The 26,493-nt window shown below is 35.8% G+C and overlaps 1 protein-coding gene across 20 annotated transcripts in view; it reads left to right on the plus strand.

The window, feature by feature from the left end:
• Positions 1-26,493, plus strand: part of PLXNB2 (plexin B2) — a 398,614-nt gene that overhangs the window by 364,520 nt on the left and 7,601 nt on the right. For all 20 annotated transcript variants that reach the window (XM_087874217.1, XM_087874206.1, XM_087874218.1 and 17 more), the window contains 10 exons: positions 3,263-3,492; positions 4,213-4,394; positions 6,322-6,388; positions 6,691-6,837; positions 9,117-9,273; positions 12,912-13,012; positions 13,750-13,834; positions 17,524-17,678; positions 22,043-22,203; positions 25,960-26,107. In XM_087874217.1, the coding sequence (XP_087730343.1) occupies positions 3,263-3,492; positions 4,213-4,394; positions 6,322-6,388; positions 6,691-6,837; positions 9,117-9,273; positions 12,912-13,012; positions 13,750-13,834; positions 17,524-17,678; positions 22,043-22,203; positions 25,960-26,107 (1,433 nt within the window). The remainder of the gene's footprint in view (positions 1-3,262; positions 3,493-4,212; positions 4,395-6,321; positions 6,389-6,690; positions 6,838-9,116; positions 9,274-12,911; positions 13,013-13,749; positions 13,835-17,523; positions 17,679-22,042; positions 22,204-25,959; positions 26,108-26,493) is intronic.

Raw genomic sequence — 26,493 nt, forward strand, 5'->3', positions numbered from 1 at the left:
GTTTTATAATATAACTATTTTTCCTTCTATTCCAAGCAGCTCCACATCCTTTCTCATTATGTTCATTTTACATTCATACGGCCATAGGGCAGTACAGAGCGCATCTCTGCTGGAAATGATATGAAGTAAAACATCAAAGGATGATACTTAAGAGACCTAAATCATTTTTGTCTTTAAAAATCAATCCCAAATTTGGAACAGTCATCATTCAAAATGAGCTAAATCATAGATTCACTAGTTTTCTAAACCAGCAGCCCCCAACCTTTTGGGGACCAGGGACGAGATCCATGGAGATAGGTTTTTCCACAGACCAGAGGGGGCATGGTTTCATGTGCTGCCTGCATCTCACAAATGGGGCTTCACTTGTTTGCACAGCCCAGTTTCTGGCATGCCACAGACAAGTGCCGGTCCAGGAACCGGGAGTTGGGGACCCCTGTTCTAAACAACTTGGAAAAAATATCAGTGTAAATCTATGGTAACTTGAATTCCTTAAAACCAATATTTTGGGGTAGGACTTTTTTTTTTTATGATGTAGTGGTTAAGGTGCTGGCCTAGGAGCCAGGAAATTGTGAGTTCTAATCCCGCTTTATGCATGAAAGCCAACTGGGTGACATTGGGCAGCCATACTCTCTCAGCCCAACTCTCCTCACAGGGTATTGGAATGGAATGGAATGGAATGGAATGGAATGGAATGGAATGGAATAGAATAGAATAGAATAGAATAGAATAGAATAGAATAGAATAGAATAGAATAGAATAGAATAGAATAGAATAGAATAGAATAGAATAGAATAGAATGAATTTGTCTTTGGTGCATATGCTCTCAGTGTACATAAAAAGACAAGATACATTCGTCAAGAATCATAAGGTACAACACTTAATGATAGTCATAGGGTACAAATAAGCAATCAGGAAACAATATCAATATAAATCGTAAGGATACCAGCAACAAGGTTACAGTCATACATTGAACATACAGATTAGGTATGTTCAATGCCTTGAGGTACTTATAAAGTACTAAAAGCAGGATAAAAATCCAATAAATAATAAAAATTGTTTTAATACATTATTTTCCCCAGCACCCATTTCTCACATTCTGTTACAGTCTAACACAAGTTGAAAGAAGTTATCCATTAAAAAAAAATAAAATAGTTCAATATGTTTACAGTGTAATGTGGAACTGCTTTTTCTTTTCTTTTTTTGTTAGTTCATTTAATGGTAGATCTATTCTGAGTCTTACAATGCAATTGAAGGAAATTTAATCCTTCTTCCCCCAAGGACTGTTTTAGAAAATTCATCTATTGAATATATACTCCTTTAACATTTAATTGGTGCCAATTAAGTTTTTTTTTCAAAGTGGAGAAATAACAACACAAAAGAAGGTTTATATATTTCCCAAACAAAAGGAAAAAAAGATTAAATTCCCATAGTGCTATGGTAATTTCGATTTCAGGTTGGCATTCATGCACATTCATGCAACATTTTATATTGTTTTGCTTTTTAATGAAAAATAGCTACGTATCTAACATTGAGTAGTTTGTCCCTGTCCCAAAGCAAGAATGAGGACAAGCATGCTTGTTTTTATTGTCACATTGTTATGGGTGTGTAGAAGCAGGATCAGCTCAATGTCCCTGATGATAGATGCCCTCACTTTTCCCTATTTGGGCACTGTGAACAATGCTTTGAAAGCAATTGAAGATTATACTGAAAAAGGACAGCGCAAGTATGTTCCATTCCTCTTCCAATCCCATCTCCAAAGCAGGGGTGAAATTCAATTTTTTTCCCTACCGGTTCTGTGGGCGTGGCTTGGTGGGCGCGGCAGGGGAAGGATACTGCAAAATCTCCATTCCCACCCCACTCCAGGGGAAGGATACTGCAAAATCCACATTCCTGCCCCACACCTTGGGGAAAGATATTGCAAAATCTCCATTCCCACCTCACTCTGGGGCCAGCCGGAGGTGGTATTTGCCAGTTCTCTGAACTACTCAAAATTTCTGCTACCAGTTCTCCAGAACCTGCTGAATTTAGGAATGTAGGAAATATGACTTCTACAATAGAGTAGTAAATGTCTGGAACACTCTACCTGATCCTGTTGTTAGTCTCTCTAATCCCCATACCTTTTACCTTAAAACGTATACCATGGACCTTTCATGTTTCTTAAGAGGTGACTAAGGGAGTGTCCATAAGCGCACCAGCGTGTCTACCGTCCCTGTCCTACTATCCCCATTTATATGTAATCATTCTATGTGTTTATGGCTGTTTTGCCTATTTATATCCTTTTATTTGTGCCAAAAAATATTTCATGTGTCCTTGTCTATGTCTATACTGTTACTTGTTTCCTTATACTTGTTGACAAAATTAATCAATCAATTAAATAAATAAATAAATAAATAAATAAATAAATAAATAAATAAATTTCACCCCTACTCCAAAGCCATAGCAAGAGAAAGTCAGAGGGAGCAAGAATTCCTCACTGCCTTTCTCTTTGGTAATATAATAGAGCTAAACCAGACGGCAACAGCAAGATGAGACCATTGCCTTCCTATAGACAAATAAAAGTTCAAGGACCTTTTGTTGGTAGATTGTAATTAAGAACCAGTTCCACTTTGTGGATAGAGAATATGACCTGGGAGATTTGGATTCATTCTGATCTAATTAACACAAAAATATCCTAGTCTCAGTGGGCTATATGTGTGTGAATGCAGAGCTGTACAACCTCAATCTCTTTGTCCTCTCTTCCCTGCAGAAAAATCTTGTTTACAGCCTTCAGATACCATTAAAGGTTCGCACCAAATTATAATTTTCATGTGACAGATGGTGAAAATTATTAAATACATGAACTAGAGATTAATCAAATTAGCCACATTTAATTTCAATTAAATTTACATATCAGTGCAATGAAATCAATTTTTGTCCTTGCCCTACACATTATTTTTGTTATGCAGCCCCCAGGATAGCCCTCCAAAGTGTCACCAAGAAAAACAACTAGAGCTGCTAAAGAAAGAGCGTTTTCTCTTCCAATGATTTCATTCTAAGATTAGAATGGTGACGATGTTTATTCAAAAGTAATTGGAATCTAAATCAGACATTCACAAATGTGTTTAAAACCAAAACTCCTATTTACTGGTTGGGTGTAAGTATTGTTGTAATAAGTTAAGAGAATTTTCAATTAAAGCATTGTAATGTTTTGTTCAGGGTAGCAATAATTGAATCAATAATATTATTTTCTACTAAAGCTTTAAAATTGTTTCCTGTTGCATAGATTTAATGATAGAAATGGAGGATCAGACAAATGACATCAATGAAGCAAGAATTCCCGTGCTCGACTACAAAACCTATACAGACAGAGTCTTCTTTCTGCCCTCTAAAGACGGAGAAAAAGATGTAATGATCACTGGAAAATTGGACATTCCTGAAGCCAGACGGCCAACCGTAGAGCAGGCGTTGAATCAGTTCTCCAATCTGCTCAACAGTAAATCATTCCTTATTAACGTGAGTAGAAAATAAAGGTCAACTTTTATGTTGCTAAAAAGCATTTTCATTTGATACAGCTGTTTATTAGAATAATAAATTAATCTGCATATTTGGTGTCCTGAACATCTTGTAAAGCTGTGTATGTGATGTATAATAGCATCTTACATAATTTTGTTCCTGTACCTGTCATCTGTGGAAGAATGGTATTCACCAGAAATACTATTAGCCGGTACCCATTACATTCATTATATAGTTATGCCAACCATGAAATGCAATTAGATCCCACCCTTTTCGTACATATTCAGGGGTATCTATGAAAGGTCAACAGCAGTAACCTGGGGGAAGCAACTGTCAAATGAAGCCTCACCATCCTTTTTTAAAAAGTATCAGACAAGACTTCAGTTGTCCCTGTTATTTTGAGGTTGCTGACTTGCCTTGTTGGCACCCTGTTTAATATATGCCAGGGATCAAATTAACCAAAATTAAAGCATAAAACAGAGTCCTGAACATGTGCACAAAATTGTTGCAAATGATAAACTGAATGCAAAAGAGGTGTATTAAACAAAGTCCTCAGTTTATCTGGCCAGAACCACAAAAACTATATTCAATTATTCTGGAATGTATTGTACCCCAATTTTTATCTCATTATATACTATGTTTCCAGAATGAGCAATAAAAAGAATAAGCCTCAACTGTTTCATTCATATATCTGTTTTTGTTGTTGTTGTTTCTGTTTAGTTCATTCACACGTTGGAAAAGCAAAAGGAATTTTCTGCCCGTGCAAAAGTATATTTTGCATCTCTTTTGACCGTGGCTTTGCATGGGAAGCTAGAATACTATACTGACATCATGAGGACATTGTTTTTGGAACTTATGGAGCAGTATGTTGTGGCCAAAAATCCTAAACTGATGCTCCGAAGGTAGGGACATTTTCTTCAGTAATCTAGTACAATGGAAGTTCCCCCTTTAAAATTCTCATTTCTTTGGTTTTCTTTTAATCTTTACATACCTTAATGAGTACACCGTGCAATGCAAGAAATGCAAAGGTTTGCTTTAATATATTACAAATAGGCGGGTCCAATATGTTTTTGTTGTCTGAGATAAGATTAAAAGCCTGCTTTCCCGCCCACTTCATTCCTCTCATGGAGAAGCCAAATAACCAGTTGTCTTGCTCCAGTGGTGAAGATGAGATGCATCCACCATTTCATCCGAGTGTAGCTAGCTAGCTTGGGAGCCACAGGCAAGGACTGTTAAAACAGATTTCTGACTTTCCAAATAAGCAACCAAGTTGCCAGTTTGAGACAACTGCAAAAATCTGACCATTCGTCATTGATTAGAATTTAAAGAATAGCCACATTTAGTTATGAAAGTAAAGTCTTTGATTTGGCCATATTATGGAATTTTGTCTTTTTAAAATTTATGCCATATTGAACGGATATGTATAGTTCTTTTACTTTTATATTATTTACTTATTATGTGAGGTCTACCATGTTTCTCACCTGTTTGGTTAAGGAGTTGTGTTCTGTTTCCTACTAAGTTCAGCATTTTTCTTTCTAGTTTCTTGTGAATTCACTGTTCCAGAGTATGATGTTCTCTCTCTTTCTCTCCCTCCCTATCTCTCTCTTTCCCTCCCCCCCCCCCCCCGTTCTCTCTCTCTCATGTTTTGTCACTTGTTGTGCTTTTGGTCTCCATAGTACAGGATGCAACTTTACTTAATTTTGAAATTAGAATATTTGTTCATGCCAATAATGAGAAGCAACCATCTTAGTCTGCACTTAATTCACTGATGTACCCAAGGAGAAAAAAAATCTAGAATCTGTTTTCTGGTATAATTATTTGAGAGGAAGACTCATGACAGCATGTTTATCTTACTGACAGTTTTAGCATTTCCCACAGCTCACAACATGGGTAGTTCCTATATCGTATGACAGCAGGAAAGTCAGCACATTCTTCACTGAGATAATGTTTTATTTACTGGATTACTATTATTGATTTTTGCCCTGTACTGCCTCAGGAGAAGCTCACATATATATGGTTCTTCTCCCATGTTATCCTCACAGTGACCTTGAGAGAAAGTTTAAACAAGAGAGGGTGACTGGTCTAAAGTCACCAAGGAAGAAGTGAGAATTTCAGCCTAATCTTTCTAGCTCTGGACATATACTAACCCTGCTTCACTGCAACAGCAACACAGAGCAATGACTTGTTTTTGAAAGCTACAGAAATATTTTCAAAGAGGGATTTTGAAGAATGCAAGAGTACATATGAAGCAACTCTTTCCTAATCATTAAAGCAGCCATGTCTTTTTTCCAAATTCACACAACTGCTATAAAGAGTAAAGAACATAAATTTGATGGAGATATTAAGGAGCTATTGTCTGGGCAAAGGGGGAAGAAGCATTTGTAAAGTCCAGAACAGCCAGATAATATTTGGAAGTGACTAACACTGATCTCCATAATTCACTGAACTAATAAGAAAGAGGAGGAGTTACAGCACAATCAGATTTACATGTTTGTGTTACAGTAGTCAATCCCAATAGAAATAGTTTTAGTCTTATTGTGGAACTGATTTCCTGATCTGGTTTAACTAGAGGAATTGACAACTGCTTCAAAAGCTATCTAGATCATCCACAGTTGCTTCATCAGCAAAATAGGATCAGCTTTCAAAGCCAAATCTTCTTTTGAAGGATTTGAGTAGGCCTCATATTTTCCAAAGCCATTAGTTTGCATACATTGGATATGGAGAAATGGGAGAAACATATAATGCATGTTTAGTTCTTGACATACTCATGTACAATTTCTAGCCATGTACCTCAACACAAGGGTTGTTGTTGTTGTTGTTTTATTTTAGATCTGAAACTGTTGTGGAAAGAATGCTTTCTAATTGGATGTCCATTTGTCTGTATCAGTACCTCAAGGTAAGATCTAAAATGCATTCACTATACATTTATTATGAATATCATATCAAATTGTAGACTGATATTAAGCTTTAGTTGATTGTGCCTTCTTCCGAGTATACGCCAATAAGAATAACCAAACATGCCACAGTAGTCATGATCTGAAAGCAGTTACAAATGCTAGTTTAAATTCAATGGGAAAATGTGTTCTGCAGAAATAATGATCTTAAGAAGATTTTTTTAATATTCAACAATGGTGGGATGCTAATTCTCCATCACAAAGTAGACTTACCATTTTTTCCCTCTTTCATCAACTTTATCAGGATAATGCTGGGGAGCCTCTTTATAAATTGTTCAAAGCTATCAAACATCAAGTAGAGAAAGGACCAGTAGATGCTGTGCAAATGAAAGCCAAATACACACTGAATGACACTGGTTTGTTGGGAGATGATGTAGAGTATTCACAATTGGTATGTAGCTTTCATTAATATTTGTTTTAGAATATTCAAAAAATGAAATGCTTCTGAAGTACGATCTACTATTTTCTCACCACTTACAGTATTTATTTTGTAAAACGTGAATGATAGAAAAGTATTATTACTGTCAGTCAAATCAATTCACTGAAAAATGAAGGCTTTGAAGGTTATGGGTCATTATCGAAATTCTGGTTCCGTATGGGTTGCTAGAAATAACTTTCAACTTCCCGGTTTACTGAAAAGAAAGAGTGATTGGTCCATCCAGCTTCCACATGTAAGGAAGGACTAAAATAATTGTATCACCACTCCTGGTCCAGCATCTTAACTGCTGGACATACAGAAAGAATGAGGTAAAGCTTTAAGACTAATGTAATGATTTGTTATGACGTTCAGTACTTTAATTGACTACGTCAACTAATATATAAAATTCAGGTACATAAAGCTAGTCTGCCTAAAAATGCCACGTGTGAATTAGAGGAAAAAAGGATTCCTTCTTCTTAAAGATAAGAAGTTTGGATGGCCAGATGGCCATTGAAGGCCCAAAATAGTTCTGGACAGCTAAATATTAGTACAATTAATAATTTTATTAGTTTGCTGAACAGAGGGTATGATTACATCAAACAGGCTCTTCATTTGAGGGGACTGAAGAACCAAACTACTATGTCTTTGCACAGATATTAATGTGTAAAATATGTGTGAATTTTTTTGTTTTATTTTCTTAAAACAAGTTGCAGATTAGCTAATCAAAAACACAGGTGAAGTTGCTATTTGCTTTGGAGAGGAACTCCCAAAATATCTTCCTCTTAATTCAGAATTAGTTTGAAGGAAGGATTTTCTCAGGATTTCAGAAGCAGAGGAAAATATTTAAAATCCTTTCTCAATTCTTTAGCTACAACTCTGAATTGACCAAATGACCATCTCTGTCAGGCAGGGTTTTCAGTTATTGATCATCAATATGATTTCCAAAACTATTATTCCAAAATTTATATAGGGAGACCATCAAAAACTTTTGGCCTTCTTAAACAATACAATTTATGCCAAGTTCTCACTTACTATTTAATTTCTTCTTAATTTAATATCTGCAAATAAATGGAAGCAAACAACATCAATGGAAGATTTTGTTGTAAAATAATAGATTATTAAAATTATATTTTTTTTCAGCCCATTTTTTAAGTGTAAATCTAGGTAATTTCAGGAAAGTAACTAGTGACAAAGTTAATTACTAACATTAATCCACTATACTCAGTAAAATCAAGCATCTGTAGCGTGAAAAGCCTGCATTGTAGTTCAGCCTCATTATTTGGGATTTCTCCCTAGGCAAGAACCTTCTAGTCAAGTTTAAATATGTATCATTTTTAATTGCCAAATCAAAACTATGGAAGCAATTTGTAATAAACCATATAGAGTAATTTTACAGTCCACCTCATTTGGTGGACTGGCTGAAACACATTTACAGATTGGTAAATCAGACAGCCTAAATATCTTTGTAATAAAAGGATAGCTGGACAAGTGTTCTGAATGAGGCAATTAAATGGAGGTTAACTAAACATTAAATTTACATAATGTGTGCCAATTTGCATATGCAAACAATATAATTTGCTGCAAATGGCTTAATTTTTGACTTAATGGATAACTACCCCTTACTTAATCAGCTCGTGAAAGCAATGTTTTAGTGTATATATGTAAGTTTTAAAAAAATGTTCACCAAAATATCTCTTGAATGTCATCTGTGTATTGTATGCTCTTTTACTAAAAGCTATGACTACACTTGCCTCTTCTAATTTAAGAGCATGAGTCTATTTCAATCAAAACTGTTATTTGGGGATTACAGTAGGAATTAAATGTCTGTGAAGCTTTACCTTTCTGGAAATTGGTTTCTCTGCTGTGTTTACAGGGGGAGTTTCTAACATAGTAAGTGTCTTCCTATAAGGTTAATGGACTAATCTAAGCATCTACAAACAGTAGCTAGTGCACTAGTCTGATGATATGTCTCAGTTTAATTTATAAAAAAAATAAGTCTTCAAAATCCAGTTGTGATGATACAGAAATATATTGAAGGCTTTCTATATTTTCAGCAGGTTCAGTGTTAAAAATAATGAATTCTCAAAGAAATCTCAGTATGACCCAGTTTCCATCAAAAAACAGAGAAACGGGTATGGAATGAAATGACATGAACTGTACCACCTGTCTAAATGTCTATAAATAGACAGGTTTATACCAGCATTGACTTTTCTTGTGTGATTTTAATAACCCTGAAATTTCTAACCTTGCAGACTGTAAATGTGATTGTTCAAGATGAAGGCACAGAATCCATACCTGTAAAAGTGCTCAACTGTGATACCATTTCTCAAGTAAAAGAAAAGATCATAGAGCAAGTATATCGAAATCTGCCTTACTCACAGTGGCCAAAGCCTGACAGTGTTGTTCTTGGTATGTATCTAGGATGTTTTTTTTAATGTATTTTAAAGAACACATTGCTGTCAAAATGCAAATGTTTGCAAAAAGCAAAAAGATTGTCTTAGTAATTCCATCTGAATCCATGGAATGATTTAAAAGTAAAAAGAAAAGTACTTTGCCCACTAAACTCTACCCCAATTTTTTTCCAATTTCCATACATTCAGAAGTTCTCATTTACTTGAAAAGTACTTACTCTGTCTGATAAAGAAGGTAAAGTATGGCTCCCTTTGTAATTTCCTACCTGAACAGATAAAATTTAGAGAGAAGCAAGGGCTATAACTTTGTTTCCTCCAGTTTGCCTGTCTTTGTGTTATGGTTAGTATGGCTTGTAAATTTTATGGCGTTAAAATTTCCTTATGTTAATGATAATTTACTGATCTGTTTTCCATATAGAAATGCTACATTTGATGTAGAATCTATTCATACTATGTCCAGCAATATAATAATGTATAACTCATCTGAGCTATAGGTAGAAAAAAATACCTATTAAGAGTAATAATTATAATTATTTTTAAAAAACAATTTAAAAGCAGTAAGATTTAAAAAAATTTAAAACCAGATAATTTCCCTGCATATATTAATCCACTCCAGCCGACAGGATTAGACTACCTGGAAATATTCAACATCATTTCCTATTTGTTTTCTAGGCATACAATCATATTTATCTTCCCTTCATTTCATTTGTTAATTCCTGCTCTTTACATTTATTTCCTTTTAACAGTCCAAATTATAATGTTCTATATGCCATGAACATTGTCTGATATGACAGTAGTGTTTGACCTTTGTGGCTTTGGACAATCAAAGCTTTTACATGTTTCTCAGTAATGCAGGACAGGTACAAACTATGTTAATAGTCTTGCCTGAGCTACGTGCAGCATTCCCTAAAAATGATAAAGATATAATTTTTAGTCAGTATCTCACAAACACAATAAGACCATGCTTACACGGACTTCCGGTGGCTCCGCGAACGCCGAACGGACGCTCCTGTGGGAGCTCCAGCCCCGCGATCTGTATAGCCGCTAGAACAGCGAAAACCAGCTGTCTAGCGGCTAAAAAAATCTCCCCCTGGGAAAAAGGGATAGAGAAGAGCAGAAGGGTCTGGGTAGAGCTCCCCTAGACCCCCAGGTTTTTTTCTTTTTAAGCCTGGGGTTTGCAGGGTAAGAGCTCCCCGAAAGCCCTTCGTTAGCTCCAGATCCAGGGTGAGTCTGCCTTTTGCAGACCGAGGCATAGCGACCACACCAGCAATGCAATTCTAAGTTTTACAAGATATTATGACTTTGGATGCTGGCAGAGCAAAATCAGGAGAACGACAAAAAGCAAGTATTGAGCTTTAACTCAGTTTTAAAAAAGGGGAAAATGGCGCCTGAGGGCGTGAAAAATGAAACTTACCAGTGAAAGTGCTTGTAATGTCTGCAACATTGTTAACAACTACCGGATTACACATTAAGAAAAAGATTTAAAGTGGAAGCGGAAAGCAAAAGACTATGGAATTGATTTCAACTAATTTACATTTTTAAATTGTGTGAATAATTGGATTTTGAAAAAAAGAAAATGGCTGGTACCTTTGAAAGTGCTGAAGGACTATTATTACACACACCAGCAAATACACAAATAAGAGTTATAATACATGAAATTTTTGAGTCACAAACCACTGCTTTACTGGAAAGTCTTAAAGGTTTTTTTGATGAAAGGTCTCAGGAAGAGAAAACTGTTTTGACTCAAAACATGGAGACAAAGGAGAATATAGTATCATTTCAAGGCTTGTTAGACAGTAGTGAGCTGTTGGAAGAAGATGGGGCAGAAATCCGGTTTAATGTGACTTTGGATAAAAAGGATGCTTTCCAGACCAAGAGGGGAAAGCAAAGGAATCTGGAAGATTAATCAGGAGGACTTGAGAGAGGTTTATGGGGGTTTCAAATTAAATGAAATAAGTTTAAGAAGACAAAAACTTTTAAAGAGACATCAACCTCAAATCCAAATTTTAAAATTTTCGAAAATAAAAGCAGGAGGAGGAGCAATGCTGAAGAAGAAAGAATTATCAAAGACAAAGGACTGGAAAAAATACAGAAAGAAGGGAAGAACTGAAGATTAACCTTTTTTAGGGAGGATTTTGGCAATAGGTTGAGAAGCTTAATTAAATTTGTATTTTTAAAGTTTATTCTAAGATAATAATATAAAGGAAGTGTGTTATTACAATTGGTTTTGGACATAAAAATGACAGCTTTTTAAGAGTTATTGAGGTATTAAAATGGCTAATTAAAAATTTGAGGGATACCTTTCTGAAGGGCTTGAAATTTATATTTTGAGAAATGACTTAATGTCTTATTGATGTATTAAGAGATTTTTAAAATGTTTAACATAAGATTATAGTATTTTAAGAAGGTATATGAGATAAAATGTTTAAAGTTTTAAAATGTTTAATATAGAATTTTTAATGCTGAATAGTTAGAAATTGATAATTGGTTTATGAAGGAATAAAGAGGTTAAATGTTTAATTTAGAATCTTATTAGGGAGCAATGTTGAAAAAGAAAGGTGTTTGAGGGATGAAAATGAAACTTATCAGTGTTTGTTAATGCTTGTAATATTGTTAAAGTTATTGGATTACATACCAAGAAAAAGGTTTTTATATTCAGGAAGAAAGAATTTAACACAATTGATTTTGAGAATTCACAAAAGGGAGGTTGATGAATTTGTAAAAGACGAGTTTAAAGAGTATGAGGGAGTTTTAAACTTTGTAATAGGTTAGTAAATTTTAGCTTTTGCTTGTTAAATGTTATACCCTGTTTTTGCTCTGGGAAGACGGGGGGGGGAGGGTTGGGTTGGGATAAAATTGTTGAATAGATAAAGGTACAAATATAAAAGTAAATGTGGGGAAATGATAATATCCCCACATTTGAAATGATAATATCAAGATATGATAAATATTGGAGGAGTATGAGGAAAAAAGATGTATTCAGATGATACACTCATTGATTGATTATATATTGTATGTATGCTTAATTATAAAATAAAAACTTTTCAATAAAAAAAAAAGACCATGCGTACACTATGCCAGCTAAGATCTTTACTTTGAGATATACTGTTTCTTGATCTCCAAGAAAAAAAGAGTTGAATACAATGTACTAACCCAAGGAAAACCATTTAATAGAAGTAAATTTTGGGGGATATTCTAAATATCTCAACTATTAAATGCAGTTTCCTCCTCTAGTGATGATTTTGACTTTTTTTTTTCAAAAAAAACATCTGGGGAATTGATACCTATAGGCAACAACTGTATGTCTATAACAGGGGTGTCAAACTCAATTTCATTGAGGGCTGCATCAGGGTCATTCTGTACTCAACAGTACAGAATCTTCTAGCATGACTTCCTGAGTAGGTGGAAGAAAAGGAGCTATCCCACTGTATAATGCTTTATCTCTACTACAGGAAAATAACTTTTCTATTAAATCTAATTCATCATTTTTAAAAACAGGATTGCTTGGGTGGGTGGATCCAGAGAAGAGAACAGAATTCTGCAAAACTTCAGTAATTTGCTAAATGGAGGCTTCCTTTATATGCAGGTTATTTTGGACACCTGTAAAATGTTTTTCTTCTTGTAATTGCTCCTCAGAGTGGCGTCCAGGATCTACTGCACAGATACTTTCAGACTTGGATTTAACGTCACAAAGGGAAGGGAGGTGGAAACGCATCAATACCCTGATGCACTATAATGTAAGGAAGCATTTTGGAAATGTTACACCTCCTTGCTGCTTTTTAGTAATCCAGAGCTTTTCATTAAAAGTAATCTGTCTCCAAAAAATGTTCCCTTTCCTTCCTATTGTACCCAGTATCTATTTTCTTTGAACAAACCCTAGTTTCAGAATCTGAAAATTATATTGCTATGCCACGAGTGGGCAATTATTGAATGCTGCTCTTTGGAAACTGGCAAATTCTGTATTAGGGATAAAAAACGTTATCTTTGTTTAAAGCCAGCACAGAAATTGTTATCAGTTAAGTCCTTCCAGTAAGGCTTAAACTTAAGGAATGCAGCATATCTTCTTTAATCTCCGTGAATGTCAGTTTTCTAATCTCAAAAGAATTTTGAGGACCTGAATATGAGATTGCTTGATTAAAAAATACCTTTCAGTAATGGGCAAAAACTCTGGGCAGAATTGTCCATGATACTTCCTTCCCAAATGACTTCAAAGACAGGCCTAGTTTTATTCACCAATGAATATGTAGGTGAAGAGGCCACTAAAATGGAAGACTAGGTAATTTTTTTTTGGTCTCTTTCAGTGGCATACATACAGTACATCAAAAAGAATAATTGCCCTGTAAAAAAAAAATGGGCCAGAAAGGTGAATTTATTCTTATACCGTATACAATGCTTAAATTGGAAGTAGAAACTGCATGGGAATAGGAGTTATTTTTGCTCTTCTCACCAATTTGTTGCTTGTATGTTCTTGAAGGTAAGAGATGGTGCTACCCTCATCTTGTCAAAAATGGGGATTTCCCAGCAGCCAGAAGATCACCAACAAGACATGCCAGAGGAACGTAAGTATAGCATGGTAGCAGGGGTGGGTTCTACTTACCTTTACTACTGGTTTGCAGCAGGGGCATGCGCATGCATGAACAAAGCGAGTGAGCGCGTGTGCTCTTCTGCGCATGCACAGAAGCGTTTTGGTGACATCGGGGTCAGTGGGTGGGGCCTCCTGCCAGTTTTACTACCCGTTCTATAGAACCAGTGCAAACCGGGGGCAACCACCATTGCATGGTAGTCTTTAAGTCAGGTTCTGTTTTGTGATAGAAAACAGGCTGGGTACTGTGCGTTTGCATATATGATCACAGCATCTAGCACCTGGGATATAGCTATGTGCTGCTAAACAATCTCGCTAGTGGTAAAGATAGCACCTGCTACAGCTTTTAAACCACATAGGAAATGCCTATGTTAGCTCTGGAAAGCTAACATTTAATATATAGCTAAGTCAGTTTATTTGAAAAGCTATAAACATTAGAGAACTAGGCAAATCTGCAACTTACACTGACAATGATTTGTGGTGTTCTTCGTTGGCTAATCAGATACAGTGTTTTCTATTGAAAAAGAGATGGATTGAAATACTCCTGCCCGTTTTATAAAAAAATAGTGGCTTAAAAAGGATTGTTTTGGGTTGACTCCTTGAGCTTTGATTCTCCTTTTAAAGATCAATTTGGATAAAACTAGACACTGTTCAAAGTTGGTTTTTACATAATAGATAAAATAGGATTACAGCTCACTAAAAAGTATTTTTAGTACTAAAAAGTATAAATTGTTTAGCAGTGATGTTTTAACAGAGGTAAATGCAGTGGCTAATTACAGATCCTCCTAGGGGATAAATGCAATAACATTTCACATTTCTAAATTAAATGACTGCTGTTGCACTGCATTCGGTTCAGTGGGATTTTGAAAGTAGGAAAATTGGTTTGACTATTCCTTTTTTTTTTTTGTATCCCTGTTCAGTACTTGCTTTTTTTTTGCTAGTTTCTCACAAATGTTGCATTTATACATTCCAGCATCATATGTAGCACACAATCCAATCGTACATGGAAATAAGAATCCAGTCATGCTGACCTCCATCTATTACTAACCTGGCTATTAGTAATTTACGGAGTTTTCTCCTATTGTAGAATGTTAAAACTGGTATGAGGAACACAAGTTCTTTGTCTCCTTATAGATAAGTAAAACTAGAAAAAGATAACTGTGTTTTTGCAAAGACTCTCCATCCTAAATAGAGATACCAGTCTTTTATCTGCAAAATTCCAGACATTACCACTTACAGCAAAGTTTTCTGTCTCTTGACTGCCATCTAATGGTTGTCATGATCTTTGCAACTGGTAAACCTTGATTTGTCTTCTGGATTAGCAGCCACCATGATTACAAAAAAAAAGTTCTCTATGGTATTTTCAGACTTCATTTTTAAATAACTTGAATCATCCAAATATCATAGGTTTATGAAAATGATTCGGAAAATAATGATGGCATCATCAAAGTGACCGTCTATTTGTTTATTTTATAGGTTATGTTCATAGCAGTAGCATTTAGAGTTACATATTTCCCTATAGCTCTTTACAGCACTCTCTGGGCAGTTTAATATATAAGCATTATTTGCACAATCTTGGTCCTCATTTTACTGATCTTGGAAGGATGGAGGGCTGAGTCAACCTTGAGCCTTATCAGGATTGAACTCAAGACTGTGGACAGAGTTTGCCTGCAACAGGCACTTTGCTTGCAATACTGCACTTTAACCACTGCACCGCCAGGGCTCCTGAACTACAATAACATGTAGAAGCCCAAAAATTTTTTAAAGCAGGATTTAGGTAGTATTTACAATAGGCATTATACCATTAAATTGTTTAGCAGAGCTAGACTTTGCATTTCTTTATATTACTGGTCTTTTGAAATCAATAATTCTGCAGAACGACAGGTATTCATTATTTTTTGGCCTGGAAATTATCTTTCTTACCCAAGGAAAGAACAATGTACCATAGTGGCCTTTTCTCTGATTGCTAAAAGTCACGATGCTGCTGGAAACTGAATAAAAACAATACAATTCAGAATGGTTAGAAATGTCATTATGTACATATTGTTTATGCTTTGACCTTTCTGACATACATGCATTGTGAGCGTACTACGACTGTAATTAATTGGTCGCCATTATTGTATATTTATTCAGCTTCATAGATCAAAACTTTTATATTTAATGTGCAGACTTGTAATTGCTTGAACCTTTATATCATTCACAATGCCCATTTTGCTGTGAACTGTACAGTATAATTAAACAGATGGACTACATTTATACTCTTCAAGAGATTTCTTTTAAGGTCTCCTGTTCCCACACCATGTAAGAATGCTTTACAATCTTTGTTTAGGAGGGGGAGGGGGAAATCAAATTGAGATAAACATATAAATAGGTTAGTAAACGGAATTATTTATTTATTTATTTATATAATAATAAATTATTATTTATTATTTATTGGTTCGATTTATATGCTGCCCTTACACACTCGTTCATGATTTTTAAATTCACAGGGTCCTATCATAAAACTGTGTCTGATTTTTCCTCTACACAGCCTGTTCTCTGACTTAAGAATTTCATTATCAACAAAAGGAGATGTGTTGAAATATATATTCTGAAAATGAACAGATTATGGTGTCTTCAGACACAAAGTCTATGAGACATTTCTAAAACATTGAGGCATTTGGGACTGTAAGAAATCAAGCATTTTGTAATGTGGATTCAGTCAGGGATTTTATCACTTCTGTAACTGCCTAAGAATGTTCCAAGGCCTAAATATAAATATAGGAAAATAAATAGGAAATGGGTGTCTGCAGGTAGTCATTGACTTACAACTGTTCGTTTAGCAACTGTTCGAAGTTACCATACTGAAAAAAGTAACTTAAAACCAGTATTTGGACTTATAATCGTTGCAACATTCCCACAGTCATGTGATCCGAATTCAGGCACTTGGCAACTGGCATATATTTACAACAACATCCCAAAAGACATGTGAACAACCTTCCCAGTCAGTTTCCAATTTGGAAATGGGAAGCTGGATAGATTTAACAACTGCATGATTCATTTTACTGTTGTAATTTGCTTATCAACATGACAAATAAGATCGTAAAATTGGGCACAACTCCATTAACAACCACTTTGCTTACCAATGGACATTCTGGTCCCAACTGTGGTCATAAGTAGAGGAGTAACTGTATAAGTTACTATTGAATTTTGTGGAGATATGATAAGCTTTGAATTGCTGGGATCTGCTTGAAATTTCTTAGGATCTATGAGCAATAAACAGGTGAAACTATATCACAAAATAGACATAGCTGGCTTTAACAGCAGACTTTAGGAAATACTGGCTTATTTTACTGTTTTTGTGTTTTTCCCTCTTCAAACTAATACTATCAACCATAGTCAAAAACAGCTGTGAGGGATGGAGAAGGGGGGATATTGAATACCCTCCCATTTTACTTTAAAGTTACCTCGACTTTTTCATTTGAAAATCTGGAACTTATAAGCAAGAATAATGTGAGCTTAGATTTTTCTTTCATTTATGAAATACAAATGATATTTATTACAGGCCATTAAATATGCCATTTAGTTGCAGTGCAGTGGACATTATTTTAGGCATGGCGATCAATTGCTCAATCCCTGGATTTCATTTCATCTGTTGATTGCTTTGAAATGTTATGGTTTATTCAGGACATGCTTTATTGGAAGAAGAAAATAAGATCTGGCATCTAGTTCGACCAGTAGATGAAGTTGATGAAGGTAAATCAAAAAGAGGGAGTATGAAGGAGAAAGAAAGGACCAAAGCTATCACTGAAATCTACCTGACGAGGCTACTCTCTGTGAAGGTAAAATTGACTGCCAAGAATCAAATTTCACTATGTTTAAATAGATAGTGAGTTTAGATGTAGAATTTTCCTTTAGGATTAAGATTTAGATTGAAAGGGCTGAATTCAGGTACAGTGATATGTAGAGTAGCTGTCAGGTTCTGGTAAAGCATGAGGAAAACACCAAAGAACACAGTCATGGGTTGTAATGCTTTATCTCCCTCACGAACGCCCAGCACAAACTGACGTTCATCAAGTACAAAGTCAGGACTAACCATGCAGTTCCCTCCCGACCATTTAAATCTTTCCCTAGCCCCGCCCAGCCATCCACGTGCGCGCCCCACCCCTCACGCTTCCACAAGCCGGGTCACTAAAGCAAGCAGGGAAGGTAGCAGAATCCAAACACCAGCCACACCCGGCGCATAGGCATCAGCCTGCGTCTCAGCCATGTGGCCACTTCACAGCTGTTTGGCAGCGATTTCATCAGTGGTAACGGGTCAGCTGGGTCTGGCTCATCCTCGCCCATCCAGCCGTCAGTCTGGTGTGGGTCTGGTGGATGTAGCATGCGGTGGGTGATGCGCTCACCGGGAAAGGCAGTCCCAGCTTCTCTGTTCCCCATGGGAATGGCAGCCCCGGGGCGCCAGGCACACCAGGGCTGACAGTACCTGCATTAAAATTAATAGATTCAATTAAGCCTCATTGATGTTAAAGAAAGTCAGGTTTTTTTCATATTTGCTTATGAACCTATTGTTTGAAAATTCCAGAAATAATACACTATGTATCTGTTAGAAAACAAAGAATCCCAAGAGATAACAAACATTCCAGTGTTTTCATCTTCTTAAAAGAACATATTATTGACTGGTGTGCATAATAAGAGTTGAAGTAGGCTGACTCAATAAACTACCAATTGATTTATTGTGACCAGAGTTTTATATCTGTTGTTGTTGTTACTATATTTTCATTTAACATTTTTTTAAAAAGGAAAAAAAATAATTTAAAAAGATAGATAAAAGAGGAGTGAAATACAGAAACATTTTAAAAGACCATAAATAAAGAGAAAATTTACAAACATCATATAATTAGGTTATAACTTTGATTGTTTCATTAACTATTATTAAGTAATTGAATATATTACTTTTAAAACTACAGATTGTTTTAAAATTGAAGCAATATATAAATATCAACATGTATCAACAGCAGTAGTCAGCACAGTGTAAATTATACAATAATTTAATTTAATTTAATTTAATTTATATGCTGCCCCTCTCCGAAGACTCAGGGCGACTGTTAATAAGATTAACAGTTAAATTCTGCCAAACCTTCTGAAAATCTATTCTGCTTGTATAGATCCGTTAAAGGTAGAATATTAAAACTTTATCTTAATAAAAATCCAAATTTTAGATGTGATATAAGCCAATATATACTGACTTTGCAAAGACTGTAAAACCTTTACATTTTCCTTTTCCCTTTTTCTATTTCTGTTATGGCCATGTCTGAAGTACTGCTGGGATCTAAAGTCAAGTACATGAACCTCTCAGAGATCTCTTAATACAAATCATACTTAGCCATTGCAATATTTTTCCTCTAGTAATTTGAAAGGCTACTGTTATGTAGTTTTAAACTGGGTTTTTCAACATGACATTTTGGGGTCTGAATGTAACTGCAGGCATTTCTCCTGTATGTTACCAAATTTCCTACTTCTCCTGACACTGTTCTTTTTTAAAAAAAAAAAAGGGACTCTGCAAAGTGAACTCTAATCCTCAGTATTATGATTATTTCCATGAATGAACCTTAGCATCAAGTGGGCCCCATAACACCGCCCTGAGTCCAGTGGGAGAAGGGTGGTATAAAAATCTAATAAAATAAATAAAATAAATAACCTTAACAACTAAAAATTAAATGGGGGACTGCAGTTTGAAAGAATTCCCATTTTATCCCAAAAAGGAGAAATAGAAAGGAGGGCAATAAGATGATGTGGTAAGGAAAATCCTGATCTTAATTGACATCATAGCTTATTGCCAGCCATTGTTTGGAGTTATAGTCATTTCCAGTAGCCGCCACAGCCCCAATTCTGAACATTTTCACCAGCCAAAAAAGGTGTGAATAACAATTTAATACTATTGTTTCAGTTCTGAAAATATCTGATTAAAGAAGAGAAATGTATTTATTTGTTTAGATGCATATATCTCTATGTTTTGGGGCTCTCTGTAATAAAAAATTAAAAATACCACAAAAAATGCAGTATAACAATGATTAAACAAGTAGAAGCAACCAAAAACAGAAAACACTAGCTCATTTGTTTCCCCAGCCATTCTCACAAAAAAGGTTCCATTTTAATCTATTTCTAGAATGCTGTTCTGTTCCTTATCTATTTCAAAGAAACCAAGCTCAGTTTAAACTTTAATTTTAAAAAGAGCCATAATACTGGGGCTTTTTTAAATTAGATATGTAGACTTATCCTCTATATGTATTTATTTAGGCTGTGTTGATAAATTCTAAATACTTGAGTTATCTATAATTAGGTATTGATAAATTTGGAAAATGGCAGAGTAGAATCCCATTGTCCTTGGTGCTAAATATATTTGCAGTCTCTGCATGAATAGCACCAATTTCTGCAAAAGATTCTGGATGTACATCATAGGTTTCTAGATCACGTGGTAGCTTAGAGTAGTTCCCCTCGGCAGAAGTTTATGCTGAATATGCAGAGGACTGTCCTAGGGATACATCATATGACTGATCTGTAGGAACATCCTGCAGGGTTGTTCATATAAATGGAAAGTTTCATGCCTAAATAGGGCTTAAATCAGTTTAAAGCCCAGGAAGAATTCCTCATGCGGTCCTCTTCTGTAAACATTAATATATCTATAGCAACTTGGTGTGTAATTTCATTTAAACTATATTGAAGTTCATTTGTGAGCTGTTTATTGATATATAAAATCTGCTTAACAGTATCTGCAAAAAAATGTGATATGCAGAGCAGACAGGACCAGGTCAAATTTCATCAAGCCAAACTGATTTTCTATGAAAATCCTTGGTTTATTAGCAAGGTGTCCAATCAGATTGCACAAGTGTTCTTGCTGTGTTTATGCATCCCAATTAAATATGAATTATTTTCCAAAGGCAGGCCGGCCTGCCTTCCTTCCTTCCTTCCTGCCTGCCTGTCTGCCTGCCTGCCTGCCTTCCTATCAACATTTATTACAGAGACCAGCATTACAAATAAAAGCATTTAAAATAATAATAGCAACAATACATAAAAATAAAAAGCAGACAAAATAATATATTATCATTAGGGGTGGATTATCAGTGGGCAGTTAGAGTCTGTCTAATTTTGCATACAATATAACAAAATTTGACTACATTCAAAGAAACTAGTTTGTTCTGATCTGATAACAGCAGTTGTACAAAAAAGAGATCAATATTTCCTGGTTATTTTATTAGGTGAGTTATTATAAATTGAGTCCATGAATCCATATAGAAGATGCAGTATAGCAGGACATGAATTGTGGTTTTAATGGCTCCTTGTCTGTGGATACAATCTCATCTCATATGGAGTTTTTTTATATTGGCCTCCAAATCCACTGTAGGAAGTGCATTTCAGCATGCTAATGTTAATGCCCTTCAGATTTTTGGGACAGTTATATGATATAAGTATCTCACTACTTTAAAAGGAGGAGTTTGATGCTCAAAAAAAAAATTATTGGGAAGAGCAAACTTATTTTAATGGATTTCCAGATCTTTGATGCATTGTTTGAGTACACTAAGTGCACATTCAGTTTCTTTTCCTTTCTTTCTTTCTTTCTTTCTTTCTCTCTCTCTCTCTCTCTCTCTTTCTCTTTCCTTCCCTCCCTCCCTCCCTTCTATCCATCCATCCACACACACTGTTATAAGAAATACGAACTTTCGAACTTTATTATAATAAAGTTACTAAATCATTAAAAAAATCAAATGCCCCCCCCCAAGCTCATTACTGTTGTTGTAATATATCCAGAAAGCTCAGTTGTAAGTGCATTACTGTCCCACCAATTCCTGCTATTGGCTGCTCATTTATTTCAGACTAGAGTCGTCTGTTCTCCCTGAGCCACAATGCTGAAATTGCCACTTCTTTATAAACAGAGCTGAGAATGATTCTTTCTGAAGTCCCTGGAATATTTGTTATGACTGTTCATTTTTATGTTCATAAGAGCATTTACAACCCATTTATAGTTGAAAAATGCAGCACTTGGAGCCATTGTGATTCCGTGGCCATTTGGGATAAAGTCTTGTACAGATGACTATAAGTCAATTTCGGGAGCATTCTTATAAATTGAAAGGATCTGCTGGAAAATGTTACACTTAACACCATAACCTGAATTGTTTGTATTGTGTGTGTTCTTTCCCCACTTTAGGGTACACTTCAACAATTTGTAGATAACTTTTTCCATAGTGTACTTGATTCACACCATGTTGTTCCACCAGCTGTGAAATATTTCTTTGACTTTCTTGATGAGCAAGCAGAGAAGCATGACATCAAAGACGAGGACACCATCCACATCTGGAAAACAAACAGGTAGCTGGGGAGAAAAATAGCACGTAATTAACTATGTTTCTTTTCTTTCTTTTTATTTGTTATTACTATAGGAGTGGGACTTATTGGGGTAGATTGTAGGGGTGACACTGAAATATAATGTTATCATATTTTATTTATTTATTTATCCATATATTAAATTATTGTATTTTATTCCAATCTCATTTTAAATTGTACATTTATTCCAATTTCATTGTTTTTTTTATTGGATTTTAGTAATAATTTGTGATTGGAACTCTGCACTTTGATGTGACCCATGGGCTAATCAATAAAGTAAACAAACAAACTAATTATAGGTAAAATGGGGAGTAAGCAAACTTTCTCTTAAGCTTCCAGAGAAGGGTTCAACAGTTTTCCAGATATTAATTTCAAATCTTTATTGTTAGTGCACAACATATGTACAATGAGATTGGTTGAGCTCCCTCAGTGCACCCCCCCAACACAATACAACTCACAATGAAGACAGAAAATCCCTAATCCCATAAATCATATTAACAAAACACCCAGTCCTATTGCAGCAATGTGAACATATTACATGTAGCGCCAGTCCTTCAAGTCCATTGTACCAAGTAGTTAGGATGTTATTTCACATTCAGGAGTCTGACAGCCCACGGATGAAAACTGTTCTTCAGCCTGTTTGTGCGGCTGGCTATGCTTCTGTATCTCCTTCCCGATGGTAGGAGGATGAAGAAGTGGTGACCAGGGTGTGAGTCATCCCTTTAGATTTAGATTTAGATTTTATTGAACTTCTATACCGCCCTTCTCCCAAAGGACTCAGGGTGGTGTACAGCCATATTAAAACACATATAAACCACAAAATTTAAGAACAATTTAAAAACAAATATATAAAATTTGGCCCACGAAATTAAAAACTAACAAACACCCAATTTAAAAATTCCTATTAGGCCAGCCCGGCTTGTTGGAATAAAAGAGTCTTCAGGGCGCAGTGAAAGGTATGGAGGTCAGGGATCATACGAACCTCTAGGGGCAGCTCATTCCAGAGGGCTGGTGCCCCCACAGAGAAGGCTCTCCCCCTGGGTGTCACCAGTCGACATTGTTTGGCCGACGGCACCCTGAAGAGCCCCTCTCTGTGGGAGCGTATTGGCCGGTGGGAGGCTATGGGCGGCAGAAGGCGATCTCGTATATACCCATGCCATAAGCCATGGAGCTCTTTAAAGGTGGTAATCAACACCTTGAATCGCACCCGGAAGACCACCGGGAGCCAGTGCAGCTCGCGCAGGAGAGGTGTTACATGGGTGCGCCATGTCATCCCCATAATCACCCGCACGGCCGCATTGTGGACCAGTTGGAGCCTCCGAGTGCTCTTCAAGGGGAGCCCCATGTAGAGAGCGTTACAGTAGTCCAGACGGGATGGGACAAGGGCATGAGGATTTTCCTCACTCTTCTAAGGCAGCGAGCTCTAGCAATCTCATCTAGTGGTATCAGGGGACAGTCCATGATGTTTTGTGCTGTGCTCACCACCCTCTGTAATGTTTTTCTATCCGCGGCTGTCAAACCAGCATGCCATACCATAATGCAATAAGTGAGGACGCTTTCTATTGTGAACCGGTAAAAGGAAGTTGTTGTTGTTCCACCCTGTTTTTATGCAAGACCCTAAGGAAATGGAGTCTCTGTTGGGCCTTATGCATTTTTGGGCCAATATGCATTTTTTATTAAATTTGTAAAGCTGTCCAATTCAGAATGACTCTGAAACATAGAGTATTGAAAGCAGATAAAAACAATTACTTTTTTTTTACTTTAAAAATGTAAATGATTGTAATTTTACGGGATCTTACACGAGAGACTGCTTTCTTTTCCTCTCTAACTGTGAACTAGTGAGCCTCTTCCATGAGAAAGGAAATCCTTGTTTCTGCCCTTTCACACAACTGCCTTCTAAATCACTGGAAGCTTTCAAGAAGAGACTGGATTGCCATCTGTCAGAAATGGTGTGGGGTCTGCTTGGGCCGGGGGGGTTGGACTAGATGACCTACAAGGTCCCTTCCAACTCATGTTAATCTGTATCTGTATCTTTATCAGCTCAGGAATCAACCATTGCATGACCTCTTTCTAAGGTTAGGGAAATTGCCATATACTTAGTAATAAAATATGTATGCATGTACATACAGTCATAGTTTGTTTCAAACATAATGCATTTTACTTACTATTTATTAAATTTGTATCCCACATTTCTTCATTCAAGATAGCAAACACAGGGTTCTCGCATATTTTTATCTCAAAGCAGCAGGTCTTGCGTTAGGTTGGGGTCTGAAAGTACAATTTCAGAGCCCAATCTATTCTAGGAGTATAATTCAGTCATTGTCCTGGGCTGAAGATGGTTTGATTCTAAGACTTTCCAAACTAGTTCAGTGTTTTAACCACTACATCACACTGGCTGTTCTGGGTACTCATATTGCTCAACCACAAACCTTGAAAATTCAGGCCAAGAACCTCAAAATCCAAAGTAATTTAATTTATTAAATTTGTAAAGCTGCCCAGTTCACAATGACTCTGGGTAGCATAGAGTATTGAAAGCAGATTTTAAAAAAAAACGATTACTAAAAAATTAAGTGATACAAAGATTTGGTAAATGAAAGAAAAATCAATAGGAATATGTTCAACAAACTATTAAAGGGAAATGGTGGAAACATTAAACAGGAGATTGGATATTTTCCTAATTTAAGCAGCCTTTTGTTACAAAGGAGTATACAATTCACCAGGCTGTTAAGGGTGAACAGTCCCTCCTTCTTGTGATATCTGTGAAATTCACAAATACTAGGTTCACAATAAGCCCCAACACTGCAGTGGGATCATAGCAAAGGATTTGTCTATAGGGTTTTCCAGCTGTTCACTGAATTCACTAGCCCAATTTTCCAGAAGAAAAGGGTTACTCACTTCTGTTGCTATTGCTTGCTAGACCTGAAAAGTCTAGACATGGCAGAGAATATGTGGCAGCCCAGATTCTTTCTTGTTTCACTTTTGACTGCCAAAAGTTGAGCTCAATTTGAAAAACTTTATCTTAATTCTTTGTGCAGATGGACTTTCCTTTGGAATAATACATGTCAGCAACATGAGCACTAAGCTTTTGCAGTTTGACTGAGTAGTCAGATCCTTAGAACTGCATACAAATCTTTATTACGGAGCGTAGAGCTTTTGCTAATAAGCCTTTCAGCATTTCTTTGGATCATGGAGCATTGGAGCTAGATTATTTAAATTCTTTTTAGTATAAAAGCGCATTCTGGAAGCTTGTTAATATATCATATTAAGGTAGACATGTTCTGGGTTACTTAGAATAAATAAGCTCTTTTGTGCACTCTGCTTTATTTCTTTCACTTGTGCTCCTCATTAAATAAATCAAGAAAACTCTATCTGAGACCTGCTTAGCATTTGATGAAACCACACTCTGCTTTGTTGCTCTCCAAAAAACCCAAATCAGCATCAACAAGTCCATGAATAGAACATTGAGTACAACAGCAAGCCAATCAACTTTTGATTATTTAATTGTTTGTGTTGCCAAGAAGCACAAAGCAGAAATAATAAGAATGTATTGACATACATGTTTGATCCTATTCATCCAAATGTCAGGAATTCCTGTTTATGATGATATGCAAAGAAACCTATTTTGTACCTATTTACTAATAATAACACTTTTGCTTGTTATTGCTTGTAACACTTTGCTTAGTATTACCTTTTCATTCACTCCTGAATACCAGTTTCAGTTATTTTTTGTTTTCTTTCCAGCTTGCCCCTTAGGTTCTGGGTGAACATATTGAAAAATCCCCATTTCATTTTTGATGTTCATGTTCATGAAGTAGTAGATGCTTCCTTATCAGTCATCGCACAAACTTTTATGGATGCTTGCACAAGAACAGAGCACAAACTAAGCAGGGTAAGGCTTTATCTTCAGTTCTATGTCTCTGATACATACAGGAATCTGCAACCACTTCCCTCAATCCTATTGCACTAAAATCCAACTATAAAGGAGTAACTTGAAAGGAGTTAAAACTGAATACATCTCGAAGACACCAGGTTGGGAAGACTAAGTCTTTAATTTATTAAAGGCATTAATTCATTTTTCCATCACCTGTAAGGGATATTTATGCTGCTTCACAGAGTCAGGGATATTTATTTCCTGCAGTTTCTATAATGCATCTAATAATAGAATATTTTTAGTTACTTAAAAATAATGATGTCACCATTACTGACTAACAGCTACTTGCCCCTTCTGGTCACAAAAACTGCCAGAAGTTTCTCTCTATCTGTTTCTCTGGCATC

Source organism: Pantherophis guttatus, chromosome 7, assembly GCF_059756535.1.
Source record: "Pantherophis guttatus breed Tessera chromosome 7, ASM5975653v1, whole genome shotgun sequence".
NCBI lineage: Eukaryota > Metazoa > Chordata > Lepidosauria > Squamata > Colubridae > Pantherophis > Pantherophis guttatus.